The sequence below is a fragment of the Barbus barbus genome (genome assembly GCF_936440315.1).
Source record: "Barbus barbus genome assembly, chromosome: 42".
NCBI lineage: Eukaryota > Metazoa > Chordata > Actinopteri > Cypriniformes > Cyprinidae > Barbus > Barbus barbus.
This window is the reverse complement of record NC_136720.1, coordinates 21,029,851-21,056,112: the sequence shown is the minus strand read 5'-3', so window position 1 is coordinate 21,056,112 and position 26,262 is coordinate 21,029,851. Positions and strand designations below refer to the sequence as shown.

The 26,262-nt window shown below is 38.5% G+C and overlaps 1 protein-coding gene across 2 annotated transcripts in view; it reads right to left on the bottom strand.

Annotated features, from left to right (window-relative positions):
- Positions 1–4,059: 4,059 nt before the first annotated feature.
- The window catches only part of LOC306861721 (tubulin--tyrosine ligase-like protein 12), a 30,778-nt gene continuing 8,575 nt past the window's right edge, over positions 4,060–26,262 (bottom strand). The window contains exons 5-14 of one of the 2 annotated variants that reach the window (XM_079404142.1): positions 24,015–24,148; positions 23,766–23,842; positions 22,420–22,536; positions 22,137–22,331; positions 17,029–17,140; positions 14,745–14,896; positions 13,326–13,392; positions 13,178–13,246; positions 4,999–5,137; positions 4,060–4,274 (exon numbers count right to left, since the gene is read on the bottom strand). In XM_079404142.1, the coding sequence (XP_079260268.1) occupies positions 4,123–4,274; positions 4,999–5,137; positions 13,178–13,246; positions 13,326–13,392; positions 14,745–14,896; positions 17,029–17,140; positions 22,137–22,331; positions 22,420–22,536; positions 23,766–23,842; positions 24,015–24,148 (1,214 nt within the window). In that variant the 3' untranslated portion in view covers positions 4,060–4,122. The remainder of the gene's footprint in view (positions 4,275–4,998; positions 5,138–13,177; positions 13,247–13,325; positions 13,393–14,744; positions 14,897–17,028; positions 17,141–22,136; positions 22,332–22,419; positions 22,537–23,765; positions 23,843–24,014; positions 24,149–26,262) is intronic. The other variant, XM_079404143.1, reaches the window with a different exon arrangement.

Here is a 26,262-nt window from a genome sequence, read left to right as displayed (position 1 = left end):
CTATATTTTAAAAAGGGAGATTCAGCTGTATTCCACCATTAGATAACGGATCAAAAGGCGTGCAAAATATTGGTGGCGAGCCAAAAAAGATATGGCAAGTAAAAAATAGAAAGAACCAAGGTCGATACATTGTTAGAGTGTATAAAATGGAGCATCTGAACAAACAAAGACCAGAGAGACAGTGGATGTGGCGGCTGACTCTTCGGCTGTGTTACTTTGTAATAAAGTCTTCCTTTGACACCTGTAACTCTGCTGTTTGAGCCTTTCTTGCTGCACTGACTGCGATCCAGACCAGCAACAACCGCGGCGGGCCACAACAATACTTTTAACATAACACTTGACCTTTATAGTCCTATAGCTGGAGACTGAAGCTCCATCACTTCTAACTCATTTGTTAACATTTGCAATTCAGCTGAGAAATCACACAGTTTAATCATTTACCCTTATTAATTTCATTATTCTTTTACTCTGCAGAGGGTTGATCAGGAAATGTCATATTTAATAAGCCCAAATGCCTTTACAATGTCCACATCTGTGTTAATATTTTAGATAAAATTCACAATTTATTAAAGAGATCAGCATATTGAAACCATCTATAGTGTGATTTTGATGTATTTGGCTCATACTAAAGTTTTTTTAATGCAACACTCTGCATTATATGGTAGATGGTTTTCAGTTTAAGATCTACAGAATGTAATATGCCTACACTTGGAAACAATGTCTGTTGTCACCATTTAGCATATAATTTACTGCTTTCTCTTGGACACTATGCACCAATGAGCTAAATTCAGATTTCCTGAGGCGCTCTTGTGCTCTTGTGTAGAAAGTCTTCACTCTTTTCCCGAAAAATCTCTAAAGACAAGAATATCCAGATAATTTCAGAGTTAATTCATCCAGCCGAGATGCCATCTAACAATCACACTTGCAACTCACACTTTTATACAGTTCTTGGCCATAGATCTCATTCCAGGTGCTCCTCCTCCTTTTTGGAATCTCCCCAATATTCCCGGCAGTTATTTCATGAATCTTCTGGCTTGTATTTAATTGTGACATTCAATCAAATTAAGGAAGTGTAATATCTCCTTGCAATATGAGTGCATAAACATGGAGTAAAAAGTGAACTTTACTAACCTTTTACGAATTGCATAGAGTGTTTCTAAAATGTGCATGAGCAATAACTCAAACTTTTGTTTGTGCTGCAGAAGCTCCAGGAGGATATCACTCTGGAACTATTTTAAATAAACTGGTTATTGACAATAGGTACATGGCAAAAATATACAGTTGGGCAAAAAAATATTTAGTCAGCCACCAATTGTGCAAGTTCTCCCACTTAAAAAGATAAGAGGCCTGTAATTTTCATCATAGGTACACTTCAACTATGAGAGACAGAATGGGGGGAAAGAATCCAAGAAATCACATTGTAGGATTTTTAATGAATTTATTTGCAAATTATGGTGGAAAATAAGTATTTGGTCAATAACAAAAGTTCATCTCAATACTTTGTTATATACCCTTTGTTGGCAATGACAGAGGTCAAACGTTTCCTGTAAGTCTTCACAAGGTTTTTTTTTCCGGTCCCTGGTGGCGTAGTGTGTTACTGATGGTAGCCTTTGTTACTTTGGTCCCAGCTCTCTGCAGGTCATTCACTAGGTCCCCCCATGTGGTTCTGGGATTTTTGCTCACCGTTCTTGTGATCATTTTGACCCCACGGGGTGAGATCTTGCGCGGAGCCCCAGATCGAGGGAGATTATCAGTGGTCTTGTATGTCTTCCACTTTCTAATAATTGCTCCCACAGTTGATTTCTTCACACCAAGCTGCTTGTTACGGAAGTTCTAAGCGGCCATACATTATTATAATTTTTCTGTCTTGTTTTCTCGTGATCACGACTTAATTTTCTCGTGATCTCGACATAACGAAAGTTGTTTTGTCGTTATCACGACCTAATTTTCTCTGTGTATTCGGCATGAGAAAATGCTATAGAAGCAGCATATCATCGCAGCATCATGGATGATCGTATTCGCTTTTACTTTGATCAGGGACTCACTCAAACTGAAATAATAAAAATAAAAATATGGTATAAGTACCATCCCAAATATTCAAGGTGTTGTGTGTGTGACCGACTACATTGATCCATGATAGAATACTTTTCATACATATTCATACTCGGCCATTTTAGCTCTGTGTCTGTCAGTGATTGAGGACTTATAAGTGTTCGACACTTGAGAAGGAGGCTGTTGGGTCTGCAACTTTATCGTCGAAGACAATATAGCAACCCTGATTTTCTCACGATAGCTACAATTACGTCGTGAGAAATCGTGATCACGAGAAAACAAGACAGAAAAATTATAATAATGCATGGCCGCTTAGAACTTCCGCAGCTTGTCTATTGCAGATTCAGTCTTCCCAGCCTGGTGCAGGTCTACTATTTAGTTTCTGGTGTCGTTTGACAGCTCTTTGGTCTTGGCCATAGTGGAGTTTGGAGTGTGACTGTTTGAGGTTGTGGACAGGTGTCTTTTATACTGATAACGAGTTCAAACAGGTGCCATTAATACAGGTAACGAGTGGAGTACAGAGGAGCCTCTTAAAGAAGAAGTTACAGGTCTGTGAGAGCCAGAAATCTTGCTTGTTTGTAGGTGACCAAATACTTATTTTACTGAGGAATTTACCAATTAATTCATTAAAAATCCTACAATGTGATTTCCTGGATTCTTTCCCCCCATCATGTCTCTCATAGTTGAAGTGTACCTATGATGAAAATTACAGGCCTCTCTCATCTTTTTAAGTGGGAGAACTTGCACAATTGGTGGCTGACTAAATACTTTTTTGCCCAACTCTATGCCTACTTAAGCAGTGAAATTACCCATATTGATGCATTTGCAGCAGACAATTATGGATTTTCTTTACAGCTATTAATAATATATGTAGTTAATAATAATTTAAAAGAAATGTAAATTTTTTTAAAAGTTTACAAAAAAAGCAATGGATTTGATACATTCTGAGATGTTTTGTGATGTGAATTTTATAGAATTTTCAAATGCATTTTTAAGCTACAAATGGCAGTGCCTTTGTTATTCTGTTTATGCTTGTTTCAGTTTTTTTTGCAGGCATGTCCTATGGGTGTGAATGGGGGTTGGGAACTACATTCTTCAGTGATCTGGTCATTGCTTAAACCATCTCAAGTGACAGGGAGGGGCAATTCGCACCAGTACTGGCGCCCTTTTGCCTGCCAATTGCTCTTTAATATGTTTATGACTTGCAGGATCTGCCTTATTTATCACCACATTGACAGGTATTTTACACGATGCACAGATCTGCACGTGATTAGTCGTATTCGCGATTCAATTGCAAACATCAAAAACATGCTGCTAGATGTAGCCCAAATATGCGGTTTCTATACTTAGACATTAGCTCTGTTTTGCTTTATTTGAGAAATGTTTACTTTAACCCCCATACAACAGCAAAGCATAAAACAGTCGCAAATGTACTCACCTGTTTAATTTGACGTCTGGATCCGATTCGACTAGGAGTCATTCATGTGATTCGATTCTTTTCAGTGAATCGGTACAATAGCTACGCAAAGCGTTATGAAAAAGTCACTGGGAATCGTTCTGGGAATTTTAATTTCTAATACATTTTATACTTTTTTTCAAAATCAATGTGAATATAGACATGAGTGTAATCTACTATTATGATCATGTTTCCTGTATGTAAGGAGGCCCGCAGAAGAGTAATGAAGTTATTGTACTATTATGATCATATGTTTCCTGTGTGTATGGAGGACTGCAGGATAGTAAAATGTGTGTGTATTGGAGTACAAGGACTGTGTGTGTAATGTGTTGAACACGCCTTGAGGAAAAACGGTATAAAAGAGTGTGCAGACACCGACTCGGGAGATTCTCTACAGTGTTTCTCAGCTTCATTGTCTCTGATAATAAAGTATCTTCTGGCATCAAAACCTCAAGACTTCGAGAGTGATTTCTCACCGAAGCGGCAGAAGCCACCACACTGTAAACGATTTATCACAGCTGATTAGAAAAAAAAAAAACGACAAAAACTGTTAAAGGGGCGTTAGTCATCTTTATTTATAGTAAACATGGAGACAGTCATTCAGTGCAAGTTGGTCATAAAATCTGAGTGACAGGACACGGTTCGGTCTGATCCAGGAACAGTATTTGGAACATGTGGTCATAAAACTTGGGATGATAACGACAGGCCCGCTCACAGTCTGGGCTAAAATTCACCTCCAGTATCTGAGGCTGCATCACACGTTCTCCTGAAGAGAAAAAAATTAAAACTTTGTGATTCATGCAGTTTAACTGATGTTATTCCTTTTTTTTTTTTTTTTTACAGGTTTGTTATGGAAGTCTGTTTCTGCCACAGAATTATAAAATAAAAAAGGTAATTGTGAATTTCTCACAATTTTGAGAAATAAAATTGAGAAAAAAAGTAAAAAATGCAAGATATAAACTCAGAATTCAAATTTTCAAATCTAAGCTTACATCTCACAATTCTTTTTATTTTATTTAAAAAAAAAATTATTCCAAGGAATAAAAAATTAAAAGTTAACTGCCACTGTTTATCTCACAACTCTGAATTTTTGACCGTGGTGGAAACGAGCTTTACTGCTATATTCCACGTCTTATCCCACGACATGTCCTTGCTCTGAATGTTTTCAGTTTGGTCTGGGTCACCATGTTTTGTTTATGCCCATTATGTTACCTCTACACAGCAAGGGTGATTGCAGAAGAGAGAGAAACATTTCATTTTCTCATTCACTTTATCACCTTATTTTCTAATTAAAATCACACTTTTCAATTTATTGTCTGCTGATTCCACATGACATGCATCTGAGGTTAATAACGAATAACACCCTTTTACCAAATGGCTTGTTTGTTAAACTTCTCTTCTAAACAAAAATCTAAGTTAAAGGTATTAAATCTGAATTCATGTAGCACGGCTATTAGAGAGAGTGTGACTTGACCAACTAGGGTATATACCTTCTGTTATCTGGTCCCATTTAAGCATGAGGTCAATGGCGTATATGGCTCTGGAGGAGGGGTACGCACAGACCCCATATGGAGCAGGGCGGCAGGAAGCAGCTTGGAAGAGCTCTGAAAATGCTTTAAAGACATTTGCCTGCAACAAACAACATTTAAAAGGACAACAAATAGTGGAGCTTTTTAGATTACAGTAACATTTGCAAATCAGTGCATTTCTCAAAACAATTTACAACACAATGGATTACCTGCAAAAATCTGTAACTTGCTCAAAATCCTAAAATCAACTCTCAAAAGAAAGTGTTTTATCAATGAATATATCAGTGCCATCAATGAAACAGTAGTCATTGGCCTCTTCTGCTTCTACTTTTTTTGTCTCTTTACCCTTCCACCACACATCCTTCGCTTTTTTTGTCCTGGCTGCTGACTCTGTTTTCTTATTGTTCTTCCATTATCAGAAATTGTAACACTGTGTTGTGCACTGTCTATATATGTTTGGCAAATTAAGCTTCATGAGATGCACCTCCAAGTTATTATAAAGAAATTATTCATCTTTGGTTGGTCTAATGCTTTACATTTCCTTTCATTAGTAAAACTCAAGATTCACCTGCGCAAGTCATCAATTTAGGACACATTTGCAAATAGAGTCTGGTGAAAATGAATAGAAAACATGTTTGACATGCTAAACCAGAATAATATATTTTAGATCAACGTGACAAAAGCAATTGACAATGCAGTAAACAGTAGATCTCAGTGCATAATCATCTGCATGAATATACCAAAGCATTTTCGTTTGGTTTGAAAGAATAAGAAACTGCTTTTAAGATATGCACAAGTGACTGGATGATGTGGCTGTTCAACAAGTAGTTTTGATGATCTCAGAAATGTATATATGAACAAAATATATACATTTCCATTCAAATGTTATATTTTTTTTATAACATCTAATTTTTTGTAGTGGAGGAAATGTTCAATTAAATCATATTCAAATTAATCATAAAATCAGTTGATCATAAATGATGACTAACATTTCCTTTTTTTCTTCAGGCCTAAACTTACGTTTTAAAGAACAGAAATGTTTGAACCTTTAGTAGCGTTGTAATAATGAAACATGGACAAAGGTTAGACGGCTAGATGTCTGTCTAACAATAGTAATCTCATGATTTGGGGAACAAGCTGATTTGCCATATAAGTGAACCAATCATATTAGAGGAGAATGATGTAAATGATGTAAAATGTTACCTTTGCTATGTACTTTTCCTACATAAACCGCTGTATCGTTGTTGCTTGGGGGTTTCTCGTTGATTGGTATGAGGTCCTCCCGGCCATGATTAAGGCATATTCAAGGTCATTGTTTAGAGTCTGTTTGGTTAGTGCTGTGCAGCAGGTATAGTGGAAGACTAGAGATCTTAGTCCCAAGTGATAGTGTTCAAAAGGGGCGAGACGTCGCCCGACTCAGTAGAGTGTTACCAGTAGACGTGCCAGAGTTTAAACTTTGTGTCGCTAGTAGACGTCCCCAGTTAAACTTAGAGGCATAGTTCACCCAAAAATGAAAATTCTGTCTCACTCTCATGCCGTTTGCTGTGTCAGATGACACAATAAACATGCAATTGAGTTGTCCTCAACAACTAAGATGGCGGCGCGCGCAGTCGCAGCAGCTTCTCTCTCTCCCGACAAACCGGTGTTTTTGTGTTTTTTGTCTTGTAAGTCGCAATGTTTTTGCACATCTTCGTCTCGTCTACCTGTCTTTAAGCGCGCATACAGTCGTGAGTTTCTGCTCGAGGTCGGCAGAACCACATTTTTAGAGTTAAACTCCGCGCACACTGAAGAGCTGCGGGACCTCGGTCTGCTCCGAAGGCCTTCTCCATCACCGACCCCCACTACTGCATCTCGCCCGCAGCGGAGGCGCTACAAGCGGCGTGAGAGGAAGCAGAAGAGGGGTAAGCGCGGAGGTATCCGAGCTAGGCTAGCGGCCAACCCACACAAGCCAGCTATCCCCACCATCGTACTGGCGAACGTACGCTCTTTGGACAATAAACTGGACTACATCCGACTACTCCGCTCGACTCAGAGGACTGTAAGAGACTGTTGTGTTTTTGTGTTTACGGAAACATGGCTTAACAACAGCGTACCGGACTGCGCCATACAGCTTGACCAGCTAACATGCTATCGAGCTGACAGAGCTCTCGTCGAGGGAGGTAAGATCCGCGGCGGCGGGCTTTGTGTTTACATCAATGATGCATGGTGTCGCGACGCTGTTGTGGTCTGCAAACACTGCTCACCCCTGGTGGAGTTTATGATTATTAAGTGCCGACCGTTCTATCTACCGAGGGAATATTCAGCCATACTGCTCGTTGCTGTATACATCCCTCCCAGCTCCAGCAACAACCACAGGAGTGAGGCACTAAATGATCTGTACCAGCACACCAGTGAGCAGCAGACAGCCCACCCAGATGCTTTTCTTATCTTGGCTGGGGATTTCAATCACGCAGACTTAAAGAGTGTGTTCCCAAAAATTCACCAACACATAGACTTTCCAACAAGGGGAAAAAACACTCTGGACTTTGTTTACACCACCCAGAGAGGAGCTTACAAGGCCCTCCCCCTCCCCCACCTCGGAGCCTCAGACCACATCACTGTCATGCTAATGCCTGCATACAGACCGCTCGTTAAAGTCACCAAACCAGTTCACAAACAGATTCAAGTGTGGCCGGAAGGGTCGTCAGAGGCACTTCAAGACTGCTTTGACACCACTGACTGGAATATGTTTAAACAGGCTGCCACATACAACAATACTACAGACCTCCAAGTGTACTCAGAGACTGTTACTGCCTACATCTCCAAGTGCATTGATGATGTAACAGTCACAAAGTCCATCACTGTCCGGGCCAACCAGAAGCCGTGGATGACAGGGGAGGTCTACAGACTTCTGAAGGCTCGGAACGCTGCCTTTAGAGCTGGAGATGAGGAGGGCCTGAAGACAGCTAGGGCCAACCTATCCCGCGGCATCAAAGAGGCCAAGAGACAGTACTCCAGGAGGATAGCCCATCGTTTCAGCGACAGCAGAGACACGCGGAGCCTGTGGCAGGGGATACAGACCATTACGGATTACAAGCCCCCACCACAGACCTGTGACAACACCATCCCCCTGCTGAACGAGCTGAATGCCTTCTTTGCTCGCTTTGAGGCACAAAACAGCACCACTGCACAGAAGACTCCACCTCCTCCCGGCGACCAGGTGATGGCGCTGTCCCCGGACAGTGTGAGGAGATCCCTCAGCAGGATCAATGCACGCAAAGCTCCGGGTCCTGACAACATTCCTGGGCGTGTACTGAGAGACTGTGCAGTGGAACTCACTGAGGTCTTCACAGACATCTTCAACATCTCACTAAATCAGGCTGTTGTCCCCACATGCTTCAAAGCTACCACCATCATTCCAGTCCCTAAGAAGTCATCTCCATCCTGCTTCAATGACTACCGTCCAATAGCACTCACTCCCATCCTCATGAAGTGCTTTGAACGGCTAGTCTTGCACCACATCAAGTCTGTCCTCCCCCCCTCCCTGGACCCCTTCCAGTTTGCATATAGGTCCAACCGCTCGACCGATGATGCCATCACCACTGCCCTCCACCCAGCCCTCACACATCTGGAGAAAAAAGACTCATATGTCAGGATGCTGTTCATAGACTTCAGTTCAGCATTCAACACAATCATCCCTCAACAGCTCACTCACAAACTGGTCCAGCTGGGGCTCAGCACCTCTCTGTGCAACTGGCTGTTGGACTTCCTGACCGGGAGACCTCAAGCAGTACGGGTCGGCAGTAACACATCCAGCACCATCACACTGAACACGGGGGCCCCCCAAGGATGTGTGCTGAGCCCCCTCCTCTTCACTCTGCTGACCCACGACTGCACACCATCACACAACTCCAACATTTTCATTAAGTTTGCGGATGACACGACTGTGGTGGGTCTCATCAGCAACAGAGATGAGACAATCTACAGGAGCGAGGTGAGCCGCCTGGCCGGGTGGTGCAGTGACAACAATCTCTCTCTGAACGTGAAGAAGACGAAGGAGATTGTTGTTGACTTCAGGAGAGTACACACTCAGCATGCCCCTCTGACCATCAACGGTGCGACTGTGGAGAGAGTGAGCAGCACCAAGTTCCTGGGTGTGCACATCACTGAGGACCTCTCCTGGACTAACAACACTGTAGCACTGGCCAAGAAAGCACAGCAGCGTCTCTACTTCCTCCGCAAACTCAGAAGAGCCAGAGCCCCGGCCCCCATCATGTGCACCTTCTACAGAGGCACCATCGAGAGCATCCTGACTAGCTGCATCACTGTGTGGTATGGCGCTTGCAACGCATCCTGCCGCAAGTCACTTCAGCGCATAGTGAGAGCAGCTGAGAAGATCGTTGGTGTCTCTCTCCCCTCCCTCCAGGACATCTACAGCACCCGTCTCACCCGCAAAGCCCTCCGCATTGCAGGCGATCCCACCCACCCGACACACAGCTTCTTCAGTCTGCTGCCATCAGGGAGGAGACTGCGGAGTCTCCAGGCGAGGACCAGCAGACTGAAGGACAGCTTCATACATCAGGCTGTCAGGAAGCTGAACTCCCTCCCGTCCTTGCCCCCCCTCCCCTCTTTCACCCCCATTTAACACAGCAACACACTAGGAACTCTGACTCTGTGACACCCCCCCCCACCGACCAACAACTGTAACCGGCACCTGTCACTTGTGCAGCATTGGCTGATCACTACCCATCCAACATTGACTGCAAATTACCTCTTCGGGTAGTCTGACAAAAACTATCCGAACAGTCTCTTCGACTTGTCACTTTAACAGACCGATAAGCTCTTCTTGCACTACACTCATAACAAAACAAAACATCTGCACAGTTTTGTTTTAGTTTTTGTACATTCAACTGGTTTGCACTCCATCTATTCTGCCATGTGCCTTATGCACTTTATCTATCTCTCTTGTTTTTATTTTCTACAATGTCCTCAGACTGATAAGCTCTTTTGCACTACAAATATATCTACACAGTGTTGTTTATTTAACTGGTTTTGCACTCTATCTGCCATGCGCCTTATGCCACTTTATCGATCTAATTCTTATTTTTTTCTACAATATCCTCATTTGTATAATTGTATAGTTGTATGTACATATGTTTAAACTGTATTTATCTGTATCTGAACGTGTTTAATGTTAACTGTATGCACCAAGGGTCTGAGAGTAATGCAATTTCAATTCTCTGTATGTATGTACTGTACATGTGGAAGAATTGACAATAAAGCTGACTTGAACTTGAACTTGAACAATTCCCTGATCAATTCTCATTTGGGAACAGTAACAATGAACCAGGTAAACTAGAAATTTATTTTGATGATCTCCTTAGATCACTGACAAGCTACGCAATATCGCGTTAATAATCGCAGATGATATATCACGCAGCTCTAATATCTAGCTTACTTTGTAAAATAGGAGATGCACTGGCAACATATGCTGTTGCGAATGGAACTTCTAGTTAACTGCTATGCTAATAGCATAGCAGAAGTTTAGAAGTGTTGCTTTGTGGTTTAGAAACTGTCAGATGAAAATGTATGTGCCTCGTTTACGCTTTTAAAGGTGTTAAAATATTTTAGAAATAGACACGCTTGCTTCTTTGAGAGCTACTATGAACTTGTTAACTGTGATAAAGGTCACATATCCTGTACCTAGGTAACTATAGCAACCTAGTCTCCTGCTTACATAGAGGGTTATGTGTGTGTGTGTGTGTGTGTGTGTGTATATGTGTGTTCACAATGCCTGACCAATATGGAAATTTGAAAGGAGGAGACATTGTATTAATGCAAATTTTATGCAAGACTATATAATGTTATGTTTGGAGCACATCCACGCCGCACCTCGGGTGAAGACTTTTGCGCTGTTACTTTTGATTTATTACTTATGAGTCTTGTTTTTAAAGGGGTGGTCTAATGTATTTTTTCGAAGGCTTGATTGTGTTTATGGGGTGCAGAGCAACCTGCGTTCATGCGTCGTTCTGCTTTTTAGCTAGCATAAACACGGCCAGTTAATTTCCTGGTTCTGTGAAGGCCCTCCCTCAGAATTACACGATAGGCTCTGATTGGTGTATAAGATTTTTATTAGTCAAAATATGAATTAATCAAGTATAATTCATGTGAATTTAGCCATTTATGTATCGTTATTCTTCCATTATAATCATATATGTACTGTATGTATGCCTGTGTGTGTCAGGCCTGCATAGATGGAATGTGCAGACCCTCGAGATAAGAATCTGTAAAAATATAAAGGGGGTCTCTTTCCTTACTATAACACGTCTTGGAGCCCCTTCTCTCTAGGGAGGAATCGAATTGTATGTATAAGGAAAACACAGCTAAAAAAGGTCAAACGCATATGTATGAAATGTATTGAACACGCCTAGAGGAATAACTATTAAAGAGGACACAGAAAACATTCTGGAGATCTTTTCTGCCGAAAACTTCTCGGCTTTATTCTCATTTTGTAATGGTCTATTTTCTGGTGATTCTTCATAGAAAAGGCAGAAGCCACCACATTGGTTAGCTGGCCCAGTGTGTTGTGATTGGCTAAACCGCCTCTGGTGCGCGTCTAAACGTCCCGCCCCTCACCTCAGCAGCTTGTGCTCCGGTTGTGTTGTAAACAATGGTGTCGTCTATATTGCTTATCAATTTGAGCCCGATCGAGACGCAGAGGATATTAGTGAAGAGGATTGCGCAGAACCTGTGCAAGCATGGCTTTTAATGGTAGGCCTATGTTTTTTGTTGTCTAATACTTTTATATACACTTATTATGCTACTGCTTATGTTAGCTTTTAATATACGGTTTTATCATGATTAAAGCTTTAATACAGTACTGCAAGCGCATGCGCGTCCATGTTTAACGTTTGTCATAGCTGTGTGAAAATAATGGCGCTTTTCCACTGCAAGGGGGATACTTTCAAGGTTGTAATTGGTACAAAATAACATCACTGTCTCTTGGGAAGGTACAGAGAGTCTATTGCATTGACCTTCAAAATAAGGTTAGATACTGTTGTCGCTTGAGAAGTACTAGGTGCAGAATTCTGACGCCACATTGTTTACGAAACCTCTGAGATTAAAACGAAGTGCACCCAATTGGGAGGGGGAGCAAGCCTGGCCAGTTTGCTTTCTCTCTCACTTGGAGGGCTGTTCTTAAACCTCACCTAATTTTGAAGTATAAAAAAGGGAGTTTCTTGCAGAAACAGTGGAAGCTCAGCCCGGCATTCTCGGACAAGTGTTGGTCTTCTACTGTGACTGAAAAGGGGCCCCCAGTCTTTTAAAGAGTGAAGATGATGGCACGGTTCTGAGGTTGTATATTGTTCTATTACTTGGCTTGGGGTTTAGTTTTAGTGTACGCTCGAATTTGTGTATTATTCATTCATGATTATTATCTTTTATCCATTTACTCATGATTAATTATTATATTATGCACTGGGTTATGATTATTCTTTTTTAATGTGTTTATTTTTGATTATCGTTATTCTTTTATGCATTTACCTATGATCATTATTACTGATATAAGCTGTGTATCAACAATAAACAGTTGTATTGCTTGAATAGTATGGCGTGCGGACCTTTTATTGGCACCTCCTCTTGCTGATTAGCACCACACTTGTCTCACATCAGTTTTGAAAACAGAAACCATACTAAAACAATTGCTGTAATGGTAAAGCTAAATCTTTAGCAGCCATTACTCCAGTCTTCAGTGTCACATTCTTCACAAATCACTCGTATGATGATTTGGAGCTCAATAAATGTTCTTATTATTATCATCAATACTGAAAACCGGTGTGCTGCTTAATATTTTTGTGGAAACAATGATACATTTTTCTGTTAAGTTTAATTTATTGCATCCTTGCTGAATAAAAGCATTAATTATTTCCCAAAAAAACCCGGAATGGCTAAATGCATTGAGTTTTACTGTGAAACTAAAATAAACTAAAGAATAAAGACGTGAAACTTGAGGTGAGAAGCCTTTTGGAAATCTGTGCATGAATACTGATGCTATACACAGCTGAATACTTCTTGGAAAAGAGGTGAACTTAACTTCACAACGTAACCACTGTATGCTGTGGTGTAAATGGATAGATCGAAGCTGAAGTGCATAAAGCCATACCTCAACCTGTTTCCATGGATACTGCGGATACTGGCTCTCAAACATGGGGATAAATTCATCATAGTGAATCTGACGGGAAACAAAACCATCAGTCATCTGAGATCAACTCTACCGAGTCAAGCATACAGCCAAAGAAGAGTTTTAGTACCTGTTTGAGCTGCACATCAGCGGCGTAGTGCTTCTGATAGTCATCAAAGTGATCCAGCGAGAAAGGTCTGGAAAGAAAAGCAGCAAGTTTGCTGATATGACGACAATTGTCAAGTGATGCTGTTAAGTGGTTGGTGAACCGACCTTTGAGAATTTGCATATTCAGATACATCTTGTGTATTATGAAAGGTTTTATTAATTATTTCTTAGGAGTTATTTCAATTTTAGTAATATATTAACTAAATTACTTTAGATACATAATTATAAAATCCACTATTATGAATCTATGTTTTTGAAATATTAATATGAGGATGTTTAACACACAATAAGCTTAAGGACTCTTGCTATCTGACCGGTTTTATATTTATCGGAACAGCCGTCAGACTTGCAGGGCTGTCTGAGTTACTAAAAGAGATATCATTTTGGTCCATGGGGGGTGAGAAACAACAAGCTAATCTTATTTGAAGGTCACGATGTATGAGGTCATGGCAACTTTGGAACATGTAACATTTGATGAAGAACAGAGTTTGTCTGCCCCTCTGATGCATAGAAACAGCTTTGTTTAGCACATTGGCCTTTTGTACATTTAATCTGCATATCTGATCTCGGAAGGGTATAAGAGGAGAATGTACTGCACCCCTCTTTACTTCCCTTTTTTGGCTTCACTCTATAACTGTTCGGGTGCACCTCAAACTTAAGATCTTTTATGAAGGTTTTTATTCTCTTCGGATTGTTGTTATTCCTTCCAGATGATCAATTCTAGATTGATTTGAATCTTTTCAGATGGTTCTAGATATGTTCGGTTTGACTATTAATGGGTCTTAACTAAACTTGTACTAACAGTTCATTTGTAGGATGCTGTCATTGCATATGATTATTAAAATGTAATGTTTTTGAAACTTTTAAATAAATTTGCATATTACTTCAACCCAACCGTCTGATGTGGATTCGATTTTGCATCAGTGTTGGAGAATAATTTACTAAGAGACAAATAATACCTATATTCTTTCATTCTTTCACAGTCTCATTCAAGCTAAATTCCTGTTAGCAATAAAACCTGATTTATATAACAACACTGCGTTCCAGTTCATTTTTTCATGCCCTTCCCTTGCTAACTTTCCTCCATCTCGTTGACTTGAGGGTCTGTTCATATAAACTTCAACGGGAATTCCCCCGAGGGGAAGTGCTCAGGAAAGTTTGCAAGTGTGTGTCTAAAAAAAGCAAAGTGGAACGCAGCCATGGTTAGGAATCAGGATATTCATTGCTGTTATCTCCCTAACTTTGAGCTGACCTGGATTCTCAGTTTTTAAAATATTTCAGCTGTGATTAAGTATATTATTGGATAACATTATTATGATTTGTTTTGGATGAAGGGGTTTCAGGTATGCCTGAAGGATGTGGATTGTGTGTTGAGGTTTACTTGTTAGCAAAACGCAGCCAGAAGACGTCATATACATAAAGACGCAGAGGTTCCACAGACCGCAGCAGCACCATGTAGCGGATGTCAAACTTCACCATGCCCACCTCCTCTCTGTGAAACAGCACAGGGTCCTCCAAGTACTTACTCACCACCTGAGAGACACATACAAGTCCTGATGGGTGCGCTTTTGCAATTTTGCACAGACATTATAGAAGTAAAACTCTCATATAGTATTCATATTTATAAGTTTATTCGTATTTACTGTGTATTCCACTGCAAAGTTTTGTCTTCTGATGTACTGTTCTAGGAATACTAAGCTAAAAGGTCTGCTATGAGAAAATGTCACAATGACCTGCTTGTTTTCACTACTTGCTGAGGAAAACAGGTAGGGGTGTTCGATATTGAGTTCATACGGAGAAAGAAAGAGAGAGACAGAAGTCAGGGTGAGATCAGATTAGGGGTGTGCGATATTTAGTTTATATCTCAGAATTATAACTTTTTAACTTGCAAGTGCGAGTTTAAATCACGCAATTCTGAGAAAAAAAAAAAAGTCAGCTCTCAGCTGAAAATATTCAGAAGGAACAAATAAATTCCTTGAGAAATATAACTTCCCGCTCATGTCCACTGCAGTCATCACAGCCTTCACATTCTTTCTGATTTGAGTGATCCTTTTCTATCTAGCTAGCTAAATATGTTTAACATGTGAATTCTTGCTAAATATGCAGTTATATTACGGGTCGTTGGCATGAATTGTACTCGTGATGGAGCTCCCTTGGAGCGAGTGAAAACCACGCCACTCCTCGCTCCATTCACTCCGCTCCGCTCACATACTCTGATTGGGAGTAACTGTTGCTGTCATGACAGATCTATTTCAGAACCAGCCACTATCTAAATAATCTGGCTACGGGTGCGGGCCAGATATTATTGCTGGCGGGGCCGCCTGTTGCCGACCACTACCGTAGGTGTTTTATTTGGTTTTTGCAAAATACTCGACATTGTCAAATTGCACATCGTTAAAACAACAATTACGATATTAATCGCAGACGATATATAAAATTAAAATTAAATAAAAATTAATGTCTTGTACTTGTAAGAAACAAATCCATTAATTAAGGTATTTTAACTTTTAACCTTTGTTTCTGGCCAAAATACCATAATCCATAATAACCCTCCCTTTAGTGTTTAAAAAAAATACATGAAAATCTACCAACATATTTGTTTAGAACCGTTTCTGCTTCTGTAAACGGTGCTTGATCTGTGAATATTTCTCTCCTGATTCAGACTGGACAAGCTTTTTCACTGGAGAAAGCATTATTATTAATAGAGGAGCAACAATTTTAAGTTACAAATTTCTTAATGAAGGATTTGTTTCTTTACAAACACACAGATTTTCACTCCACAAGATGTTAATTGATGAACTAGAGTCATGTGGATTATTGTGATGGTTTTAACAGCTGTTTGAACTAATTCTGATGTAATGCTAAACTTTTCCAAATCTTTTCTGATGAAGAAACTCATCAGAACTCATCTACATCTTGAATGGCCTGAGGTTGAGTACATTTTCAACCATTTTTAATTTTGGGGTGAACTGTTCCTTTAACAACATGGCAATTTTTCAACTGATGAAACATCTAACATATTTGCAAAAGATTTCTGAAGAGGATTTTTATTAATCAAAATATGAATTAATCCGGTATAATCAATGTAAATATAGACATTTATGTATCATGTTAGTCTACAATTCGAATCATGCATTTGCCTGTGTGTATAGAGGCCTGCAAGAGAACTGAATGTGCAGTCATTACAAAAATACAGTATATGGTGAAACTGCACATCCTATTTTGACAGACAAAATATATAATGATGCCTCCTTGTTCAACTTAACATAAATTGAGGCCTCCTGTCTTCTTCCTAAAAACAGATTGGAGTCACAGCCAAAAAAGGCAAAACAAATTGGATTAAAAATGACAACAATATATGAAATGTATTAAACAGGTCTTGAGGAAAAACTGTATGAAGTGTGCAGACACAGACTCTATGGATTCTCAGCAGTCTCTCTCGGCTTCATTATCTCTGATACTAAAGTCTATCTTCTGGCATCAAAACCTCAAGACTTCAGGAATGATTTCACACAGAAGCGACAAACCACCACACTTTCAGCAGACTTCATAAAAGAGTTTTGAAAGTGGCTATAGGTTATGTCTAAGAGTCCAGATGTGTGGACTTTTCATTGTACTTTTCATGTAATTCTGTGGGCACAGACTCAGTACAGAAATTGGGATACCTTTGGGGTGCTCTCTCGCTGTCTGATTATGTAGTTGAGGTTGTCCGTGATGTGTGTGTCCAGACCACGGGCCAGGTTCCAAGGTTTGCAGATCCACTGGTTATCCTGTCCTCTGAAATTATCATTGACAAATAAGGCTGTCAAGCAATTACATTTTTTATCTAATTAATTACATGTGCCAATTAATCTAATTGATCAAGTCACTTGCTGCGACCCAATGTGCCTACTTATACTACGCCATTAAAGTATGTACTCTTTTGGTGAAGAAAAAGTACACACTTTTGAGTGTGTAGTAGAAGAGTAGGCAAGCTTTGGGACATACTATCACGTCACACAACTGGGTCTTTACTGGACCACACCTAGCACACGCACCCTGTCACTGTAAACTGGCCTGTCAATCATCTTGTCACAGTTAACATCCTCCACATTTCATTATATTTAACTTGCTACCATATTAAGAGAGTGAAGTGAAGTGACATACTGCCAAGTATGGTGACCCATACTCGGAATTCGTGCTCTGCATTTAACCCATCCAACGTGCACACACACAGCAGTGAACACACACACAGCAGTGAACACACACCGGGGCAGTGGGCAGCCATTTATGCTGCGGCGCCCGGGGAGCACTTGCTCAAGGGCACCTCAGTCGTGGTATTGAGAGAAAAGTAGCAGCTCGTTGATCTGCCAGTCGCGGGTCTTTCATGCAGAGAACTTTGCTCATATCTTCTGCATAATGATGCATTTAAAAGTTAACGACCAAATGGATGTTTATAAAAGTTCACATTGCGGTTGCAGATGAAATGTAATACAGATAACAATACATAAATATTTTTTACCAGGTTAAATGTTGATTATTAGTAACTCGAACCCCTTTTTGCAAACCTCTCTTTCCCGAACCGTCGATCGTGCGCATCCGCCACGTTTGTAGTTTTTCTAAAGCGTTCTATACGTGTTTGTAGTTCTGGACTGAATCCTTCGCCATTAGAGTGTGCACGGATCATCCGGGGACTTTTGGCATACTCTTTTCAACATACTATGCTTTGGGACACACTTATTGTAATCTCACATTATTTAGGATGAATAGTATGAACATTGGGACACAGGGACTGTCTTAGGCCCCGTTTACACCTGGTATTAAGATCCGATCACAAGTGGACAACGCTAAATACAGGTGTGAACAGGGTCTAAAACGTTTTGAGCTTGTCCACTTTTGACCACTTCCAGAGGTAGCTGAAAATGCATTTGACCGGACTGCGCTCATAGTGTGGATACTCATGTGGTTGAATGCATTCAAACAGACACTAAAGTCCACCTAATTTCCCCTGACTGAGCTAATTCTCAAACATTACGATGTTCATTTCCTATCCGTTAATCCATAAAATTACAATGTTTAATTAGATTTAAATTAAATTACAATTGAAAAAAGGGTATGTGATCTATTAAAACTTTTTATTTTAGAAAAAAATTATTCTCAGTGGTTTAGTTTTACATGCACATAAGCAACAAGAGAAAACTATGAATAATGCCAATGATGGTAATTGGTGTATTCAAATGTCCAATATTGTTAGTTTTCATATTTATACAAATATGAACCCTTATGAATTAGTTATGATTTTTTATTATTATTACTTTTCAGTATATTCGTATATCCAATATATATATCTATGTTTTACATTATTCATGTATCCTATGATTTTTATTATTAATCTGTGTATGACATAAGAATGCTGCTCAACCTTATTTTCTTCAAACTTTGCTCTGAAGATCAATTTTAGGGTAAGGGACAGATGTGCATCTATTGTTCTTGTCATTTCAGCAAAACTATTCTTTATATTCAAGTGATATCACAAGAAATAAGATGTTTTTCTTTGAAACCAAAGTACAAAATGTTTCTGGTCAAGAAATATAGTTTGTCTAGCTATTTTAGAATCCAAAGGTGTCTAAAACCACAATGTCTGTGTAAGTTTTGCAACCTAGGATGCTGCAAGATCAACATGCCCACTGTGGTGCAAAGTGCATAACCACCAAGAATGTAGGGGTTAACCCAATGCTTATCAGATCTTACCATGTACCATGAGTTCATGAACTTACTGACTTAGCCACTTCTTCTACTTCTCTTGCATCTTTGTTCTAGCAATCAGGCCCGTTTGCTGTGGTTTGTTATTTTTCTTTAAGGTAGAATTATTTTACAGAAATCTTTTAAGATTATTATTAAATGATGGTTATTAAAATGTAATCTTGTTTCATTTATAATCATTTTTTTTATTAATTTGCTTATTCAAATAAGTTATTCAAATTGATATTATGTCTGCATTGACTTGTCTGACTGGATCTCATTTCAATCAGTAAAAAAATAAATAGGCCTAGACTAAATGGGTTTCAGTTAAATAATTAACAACAAAAGGGGAAAAAATGGTTTAAGGAAACAAATATGGTTGAAAGTGCATCCTCTATGTTTTTTTATTTGACAAGGGCATAGTTTGGTTCTAACTGTGACATAAAAGTAATCCCTTTAAAATCTTTATGATAAATAATGACAGAATATTTATGTTGTTTTGACGAATACCATTATCATTTGTTTTATTTTATAATTGTATATAAAATGTTGTACTATAATTTTAGTTACTTATATTTTTTTCAGATTTTTATCTTATTCTGTTCTAAATACCAGTAAAATTTAAATAATTGCTGACAATTTATGGGTGACTAATGTTTTTTCTCTCTCTCAGTGCAATTTTGATTGATATGTGTAGCAGTTTTTTTTTTTTATCCATGCAGTAAACGTTTTAAAAATAGGTTTGGGGGGAAAAAACAAAACAAACAATCAAATAGTGTTCAGCTCATATGATAAGATTCTATAACACCCTGTGCTCTTCTGTGTTCTCCTATATGCAGCATTACATCATGGTCATAAGACATGTTGTTTTCCTTAGCTGGCTGTCTAAGTCCTTTTCCTTTACTTGTGACAGTTTCACTTCTTCTTTTACCCATATAAATATGCCCCTCACAATAAATATATGAGCCTTGAGTGAACTACACTATGTGTGTCGGAGTCATTCTTGGTCTCGGGTACCTGCTTTCTGTGCTCCATTGCTCAACCAGATTAGATCTTCTCAAATCTTTAACACGTGTCTAACACAATATACTCCTTGTTTGTTGAACTGTTGTATAAAATCAAAATTACATTTGCAATCATGCAGATATTTGTGAAAAATACATTCTTGCTCGTGTGATATTGATAAACTATATCATATTATATAAATATAAAAACCCATACAGCGGCATTTTTGCCCTCTTATCTTGAATTTTAGGGGCATATTAACTGCATTCTAATAGGACACATCATACAGTCAGCCGTCCTGCATTATGTTTGTCAGCAACTGCATAAAATGTAAGATGACACGATCACACCAAATTAATGTCTTAAATCAACAACCCTATTGACAAACATTACACATTCTCTCTTCCCCAGATATGTCTTAGCCAGGACTTCTAAATTGAGCAAAATGTCAAGATTTTGGCTTTGTTATCTTATTGACGTGCTCTTTACAGTCCTTATTTATTATATTTGCATTGTTTTGACCGTTCTCTGTAGATCCCATCTTCTTGCACACCATGGCTGATTGAATATATACTGTAAGAATAAAAATCTGCTTTCAGTTCTCAGTTAAATAGCAAAGAATAATTTGGGGAATAATACCTGATAAGAATAAGAGCCTAGCTACTCAACCTTGAAGTAGATAAGTGTTTTGTCTGTGTATGTGCATTTGTGCAAATATTTCCTTCAGCAAATTTTTCTTCAATTGATTGCATCTCTGGCATCTTGTACATACCCTCACTGAGCAATAAAACCTCTGAAGAAGCTTGAACAAAACTCGTGTCTGTGCTCATTTCTTCCCATGGCTATGTATTCCCGAGTGAGAGGCAACTGAGAGCACCAGGCCAAAAATGCTGAACATTTCTGGACTATGCGACAAATAATGGCTGCATGCTTTTGATGAAACTATTAGTCATTACCTTGAGCAACTATGAAGACGATAGAAAAACAAAGCCAAAAGCGAGGTGTTTTAGGTCATTTAAAAATCCCAGTCCAGGAAAAAGAGGATGTAAGATCACCTAAATTGTACACTACAAATAATATTAGGCATAATACTAAAGCTTAATATTTCAGACTTCACTTTAGAGACATCTTTTATGGAGAATATCATATTAATCTGACTGTTTTGTGTGCAATGTTGCTTTGAATTCCTTAATGCAGTGTGAAATTGTGAGAAAACTCAGAAGAAAATTAAATCTACCTTAAACCGACACTAAAGGTATATTTAAAGATTCTGGAACTCATTTGTAAAAAAAAATTAGGTTTACATACACTAAAATGTTACATTTACTATAGTTAATATTATACATAATATACTATATTATAATATAATTAGTAGTTATTAGAAATATGGCAGAAAGCGAATGCAACTACCACCGTTTACAATGACAGAATATTACACTAGAAAAGCAGAAATAAGCAGTAGGCTGAATAAACTGATAAGAGTTTATACCCATTTTATGTTTTATGCTGATGTTGAAATCCAAAATGTTGAAATGCACTTTCCATGTTTAGGAGGGTCAAGAGTCCATCTAACAACAATGAAGAAAGTGGAACAAGTGTTTGCTGTAACTACACTGTAAAAAAAAGAAAAGTTGAACCAACTTAAAATTTTAAGGCAACCAGCTTCAGCAGATTTTTGAGTTTTCTCAACTTGTTGTTTTAAGTTTATACAACAAAAAGTTGAGAATCTCCTACAAAAATAAGTTGAGAGAACTCAAAAATCTGCTGAAGCTGGTTGCCTTAAAATTTTAAGTTGGTTCAACTTTTTTTTTTTTACAGTGTAGATCTGTCTTATGATTCATATGTCTGCCTAGTCTGTGCAATCATGACATTTTTAATTATAAATTTGTGTGGAAGTTTTTGTTCACTGCTTCCATGACTCCTAGACCTTTCTCCAATAAAGTTTGTTTTAACCAAGCACCTTTAGTTAGGAAAAGTTTGTGAAAAATTGCTATTGCAGTCCCTCACGTTCATTTTTTTCCAGCACTATGATCATACAGACGCTCACCTCTCCTGTCTCTGTAGGTAATGTCTGATGAACTGTGGGAGCTCAGTCTGTAGATTAAAGGTTTTAGGGAGCCACGGAGCCCCCTGACCTCCCCTGGCTCTCCGTGCCACAGATGCCAGGCAGTCTTTAGTGGTCAGCACCGTCTCACAGGGGAACTGGTTGAGCAGGACATGAGGCCGTTCCTCACTCAGTTTTCTAAGAGTAAATTAATCAGCTGAGCAAAAAAAAAAAGAAAATCACTGAAATAAAACAAGAAACAGCCTTAGAGCGTAAACATGCTCACCGATAATCTCGGATATGGGAGAAGGCCCAGATTATGTCAGCTTCTTCCTCATTTTCGGTGAACTGGAAACGTGGATGTCTCAGATGGTCTAAAACCTGCTTCATCTCAGTGTAGACCCTGATTTGTGTACACAGGAAATGGCACCCAAGTGAATAATACACACACACACACACACACACATAGTGATTAAGAAACGCTTAATGCATTTTACACGTTTCAATTGAAGTGTTTACATGTTTTCTATATTATATGTGCAAGCATTTAAATACGTGTACTATTCAAGCTGGAATCTAAACACTCTGACAAGAATATGCATGAGCGTAAGCATTTTCCATCTGCTCTAGGGCCTCTAAAATTTGCAAACTAGCTCTACTCCACTATAGACCCCCTCCACTATTTCACCATTTGAACTCATGCGGAGAAATACCTATATGCGTATGCGCTCATAAAAGAGCAAAGATATCCAGAGAAGAGAGAGAACACAGAAGAGAGGAGGGAGCAAGACAGAAGAAAAGGAGTGAGAAGGGAGGAGGGATGCAGAGAGGCAAATTCACAGAAACATCTGACAGAGAGCATGATTTAATTTAACACTTCCAAATTCTGTGCTTTAAATTTTTGGTGCCATCCAATATACTTGCTTATTCATAAGTGCAAAATCTCTGTTTTATCTAAATACTTGACAGCTTTGAAGTTTTTTTTTAAACCTCTCCAGCCTTGGAGGAGGAAGAATGTTTATATCTAGATGGAGAACACAAGCTGCTGACTTTTTGACCCAAGATTTACAGATATTCATTAGGGGCTGTAAATTGTTGCATGCACGGACATGTTCCAGACCTTCAATTACACCTCTAAACACACACACACACACACACACACACACACACACACACACACACACACTTACTAACCCTAACTTACTAGCATTTTTAAAGTATGTAAAGTAAAAATAAAATAAAATATTGAATGTTTTTGTCCAACTGAGGTTTTGAATGTTTTATCCAACATCCCTAAATATCACCAGGGAAGTTTAGATAGGTTTACCTCATTTTAGGGGCAATTTTGTCCTCAACACACAGACTTTTTTTTTTCAACCTTTTATAAAGAGAACATATCTATTTCTGGAAATTAAGACAAACTAACAAAATTATACAAAAAGCTTGAAATATGAATGATTAAAATGACTGAAATATGAATGATTACTGATTAAAATGTGAATAAAAAGGGTTAGACATTTGGAGTTTTGGCAGAGAACGGAAACATCTTTTTCTTAAAGGTTGACTTTAGGAAGAAAGAACACAAGCTGCAATGAACAATAAAATATCTAAAGATTTAACACAATGACTTACTTCAGCACTTTTCCATCTGGTACACAGTAAGGCTGGATATCTATAGGAAGCTTCTCTTTGTTCTCCTGCAAAATTGTCTGGAAAAGTGCAGAGATGTAGAAAATAAAATGGCACTTGATTTTACTGAATCAAAATGTTGTCCACAAAAAGCACCCAGGCATTTTAAATCATGCCAACAACCAATAAGATTCCACATAGACAAACATTTCCAAAACAAACAATATTTTAAAAATAATTAAATTCACTCACTTCATAGTAAAGGTCAGACGGTTCTTGGACGTCATCGCTCACGGCCTCAAGCTCATCAGGCAGCCATGGTAACAGGCGGCATCTCCTCACCAAAGAGTCTGTCTCTCCATATGCAAAATCACGTGTCACCTCATCTGATAAATGTTAAAACTCTCATTAAATCAAAGACATCAATTTGAATAAAAACAACTTTATGCTAATGTTTAATAACAAACATCACTACACTATATAATACTTAAATAATCAATGTACTTTCAAACAGAAACATAACTTTTACTGACATTTTTCATATATGTGTGATGAGCCTTACATAATTGTTAGCCCTATAAAGCCTACTGTATCATATTTTACATGCAAAATTGTGTTTCTGCAGACATGAGGTAATGCATGATCTCATATCAAGGGTGTCAAAGCCACAAGAAAACTATGAAGCATTATTATTGTTATTATTATTAAAATTATTGCTCAGAAAATTATCACCTCCAAGTGTTCACAAGGGAACCCATTTCTCCCATGGGATAAAAAAGGGTAATTGTGACAATACAGAGTTTCTCACAATTTATTTTTTTCTGCCAAAGAATAAAAAATAAAAGGCAATTGCGACCTTTTCTCTCATAATTCTAACTTTTGTGTTTTCTCAGAATTGTGAGATATAAACATGATAACAGAGTGGTGAGCAAGTTCAAACATAGGTCAGAGGAGCACCAAAGAGACTTTCCCTCTCTATCTCAGGCTTGTAGATAAAAACGGTACATTCTTAACTAGAATTCAACATTCTGCAGTTCCCAGGGCCCTGCTGGTTACTTGCTCTTTTTAACTAAATACCATAACCAGGGCATTAACAATACATTGTTTTTATTATCAATATTCTCAACTTTATTAAAAATCAAGTCACTTATTTTACTAAAATATGTTATTCCTTATACAATAAATTGAGCTTTGATATCATTTTCTCATCTGGATCTATCTGCATCTAAGTAAAAACTATTTTATCTTACTTTGTGTCATTATCATATATGCCAGGCTTCAGAGAGTTAAGGACTTATCAGGATCAAATGAACACACTAATTGCTCCGTGATAATTAGCCAGGCAGCAAATGACTTGCGAGATGGTGTGAATGATAGCTCCCTTTGTTGTTGGTGGGGTGTAAGGCTTAGAGCCTTAAAGACTGCAAATTGTCTTTCAAATAATAAAGGTTCAAGAGATTCAAGAGTCCTGTTAACTTCTGATATTAACACCTGTCTTGGGTTGCCACTTGAATATTTGACTGCTAGACCTAATGGAGCATCTTTGGTCTGTCTTTTATCATCATGCACAGACGTGAAAAAAGCTCATTCCATGGGGGGTGCAGCCTGTGGTGTAATCCCCTTTGTGCCCTGTGGAGCATTAAGGGCAGATAGATAAAAATCTATTTGATCTTGTCATTCAAGGCAAAAATAACGAGGCGTAGTATCTGTTCTTTAAAGCATGCAGTGATTAAACACACAGTTATCTGCCTGTTGAAGACGTAAAAAAACAACCTGACTTATCATTCCTGCATAAACTCATCACTGAAAGCCTGTGATGTACACTAACCTTTAAAAGCATGGAGTCACATTCTTTTAAAAATAAATTATTATTTTTTTAATTGAGAATGCATTAAATTGATCAAAAGTGACGGTAACATTATTTATAATGTTACAGAAAATTTCTATTTCAAACTAATTTCTAACATTCAAAGAATACTGAAAAATATACAACTTTCCACACAAAAATCACAGTTGTTTAAAATGGTAATAACATTCCATAATATTTCGAATTTTGATTGTATATTTTAAACAAATACATGCAGCCAAAAAAAAAAAAAAAAGAAATCAATCAACTGCACACTTTTGAACAGTAGTGTACAGGACCTTACATAAAATCAGGAGGTGGTGAGCTTTTCAGAACTATACCGGAGTAAAGCAAGAAGCAGGATTTCACAAGAGGCCCAATTCAACACTCCAGGACCATAAAATAAGAGATCCTGTCAATGTGGAACCAGCAAGTCTGATTGAACTTGTTACTCATCCATGGACTATTGTATAAGCGGTGAAAGCCCCATCCGGCACTGCCAACTTTAAGCAGTTAACCCAAGATAAATGGGCCAGAAGATGGCACATTCCAGCTATCACGTGAAGAATCATGACTGAAGACAAATGTGGGAGACTGCCCTCCCGGGACTTAAACAGAGCTAAAAAACAGACTCCCTTTTGAGACCTTTTGACC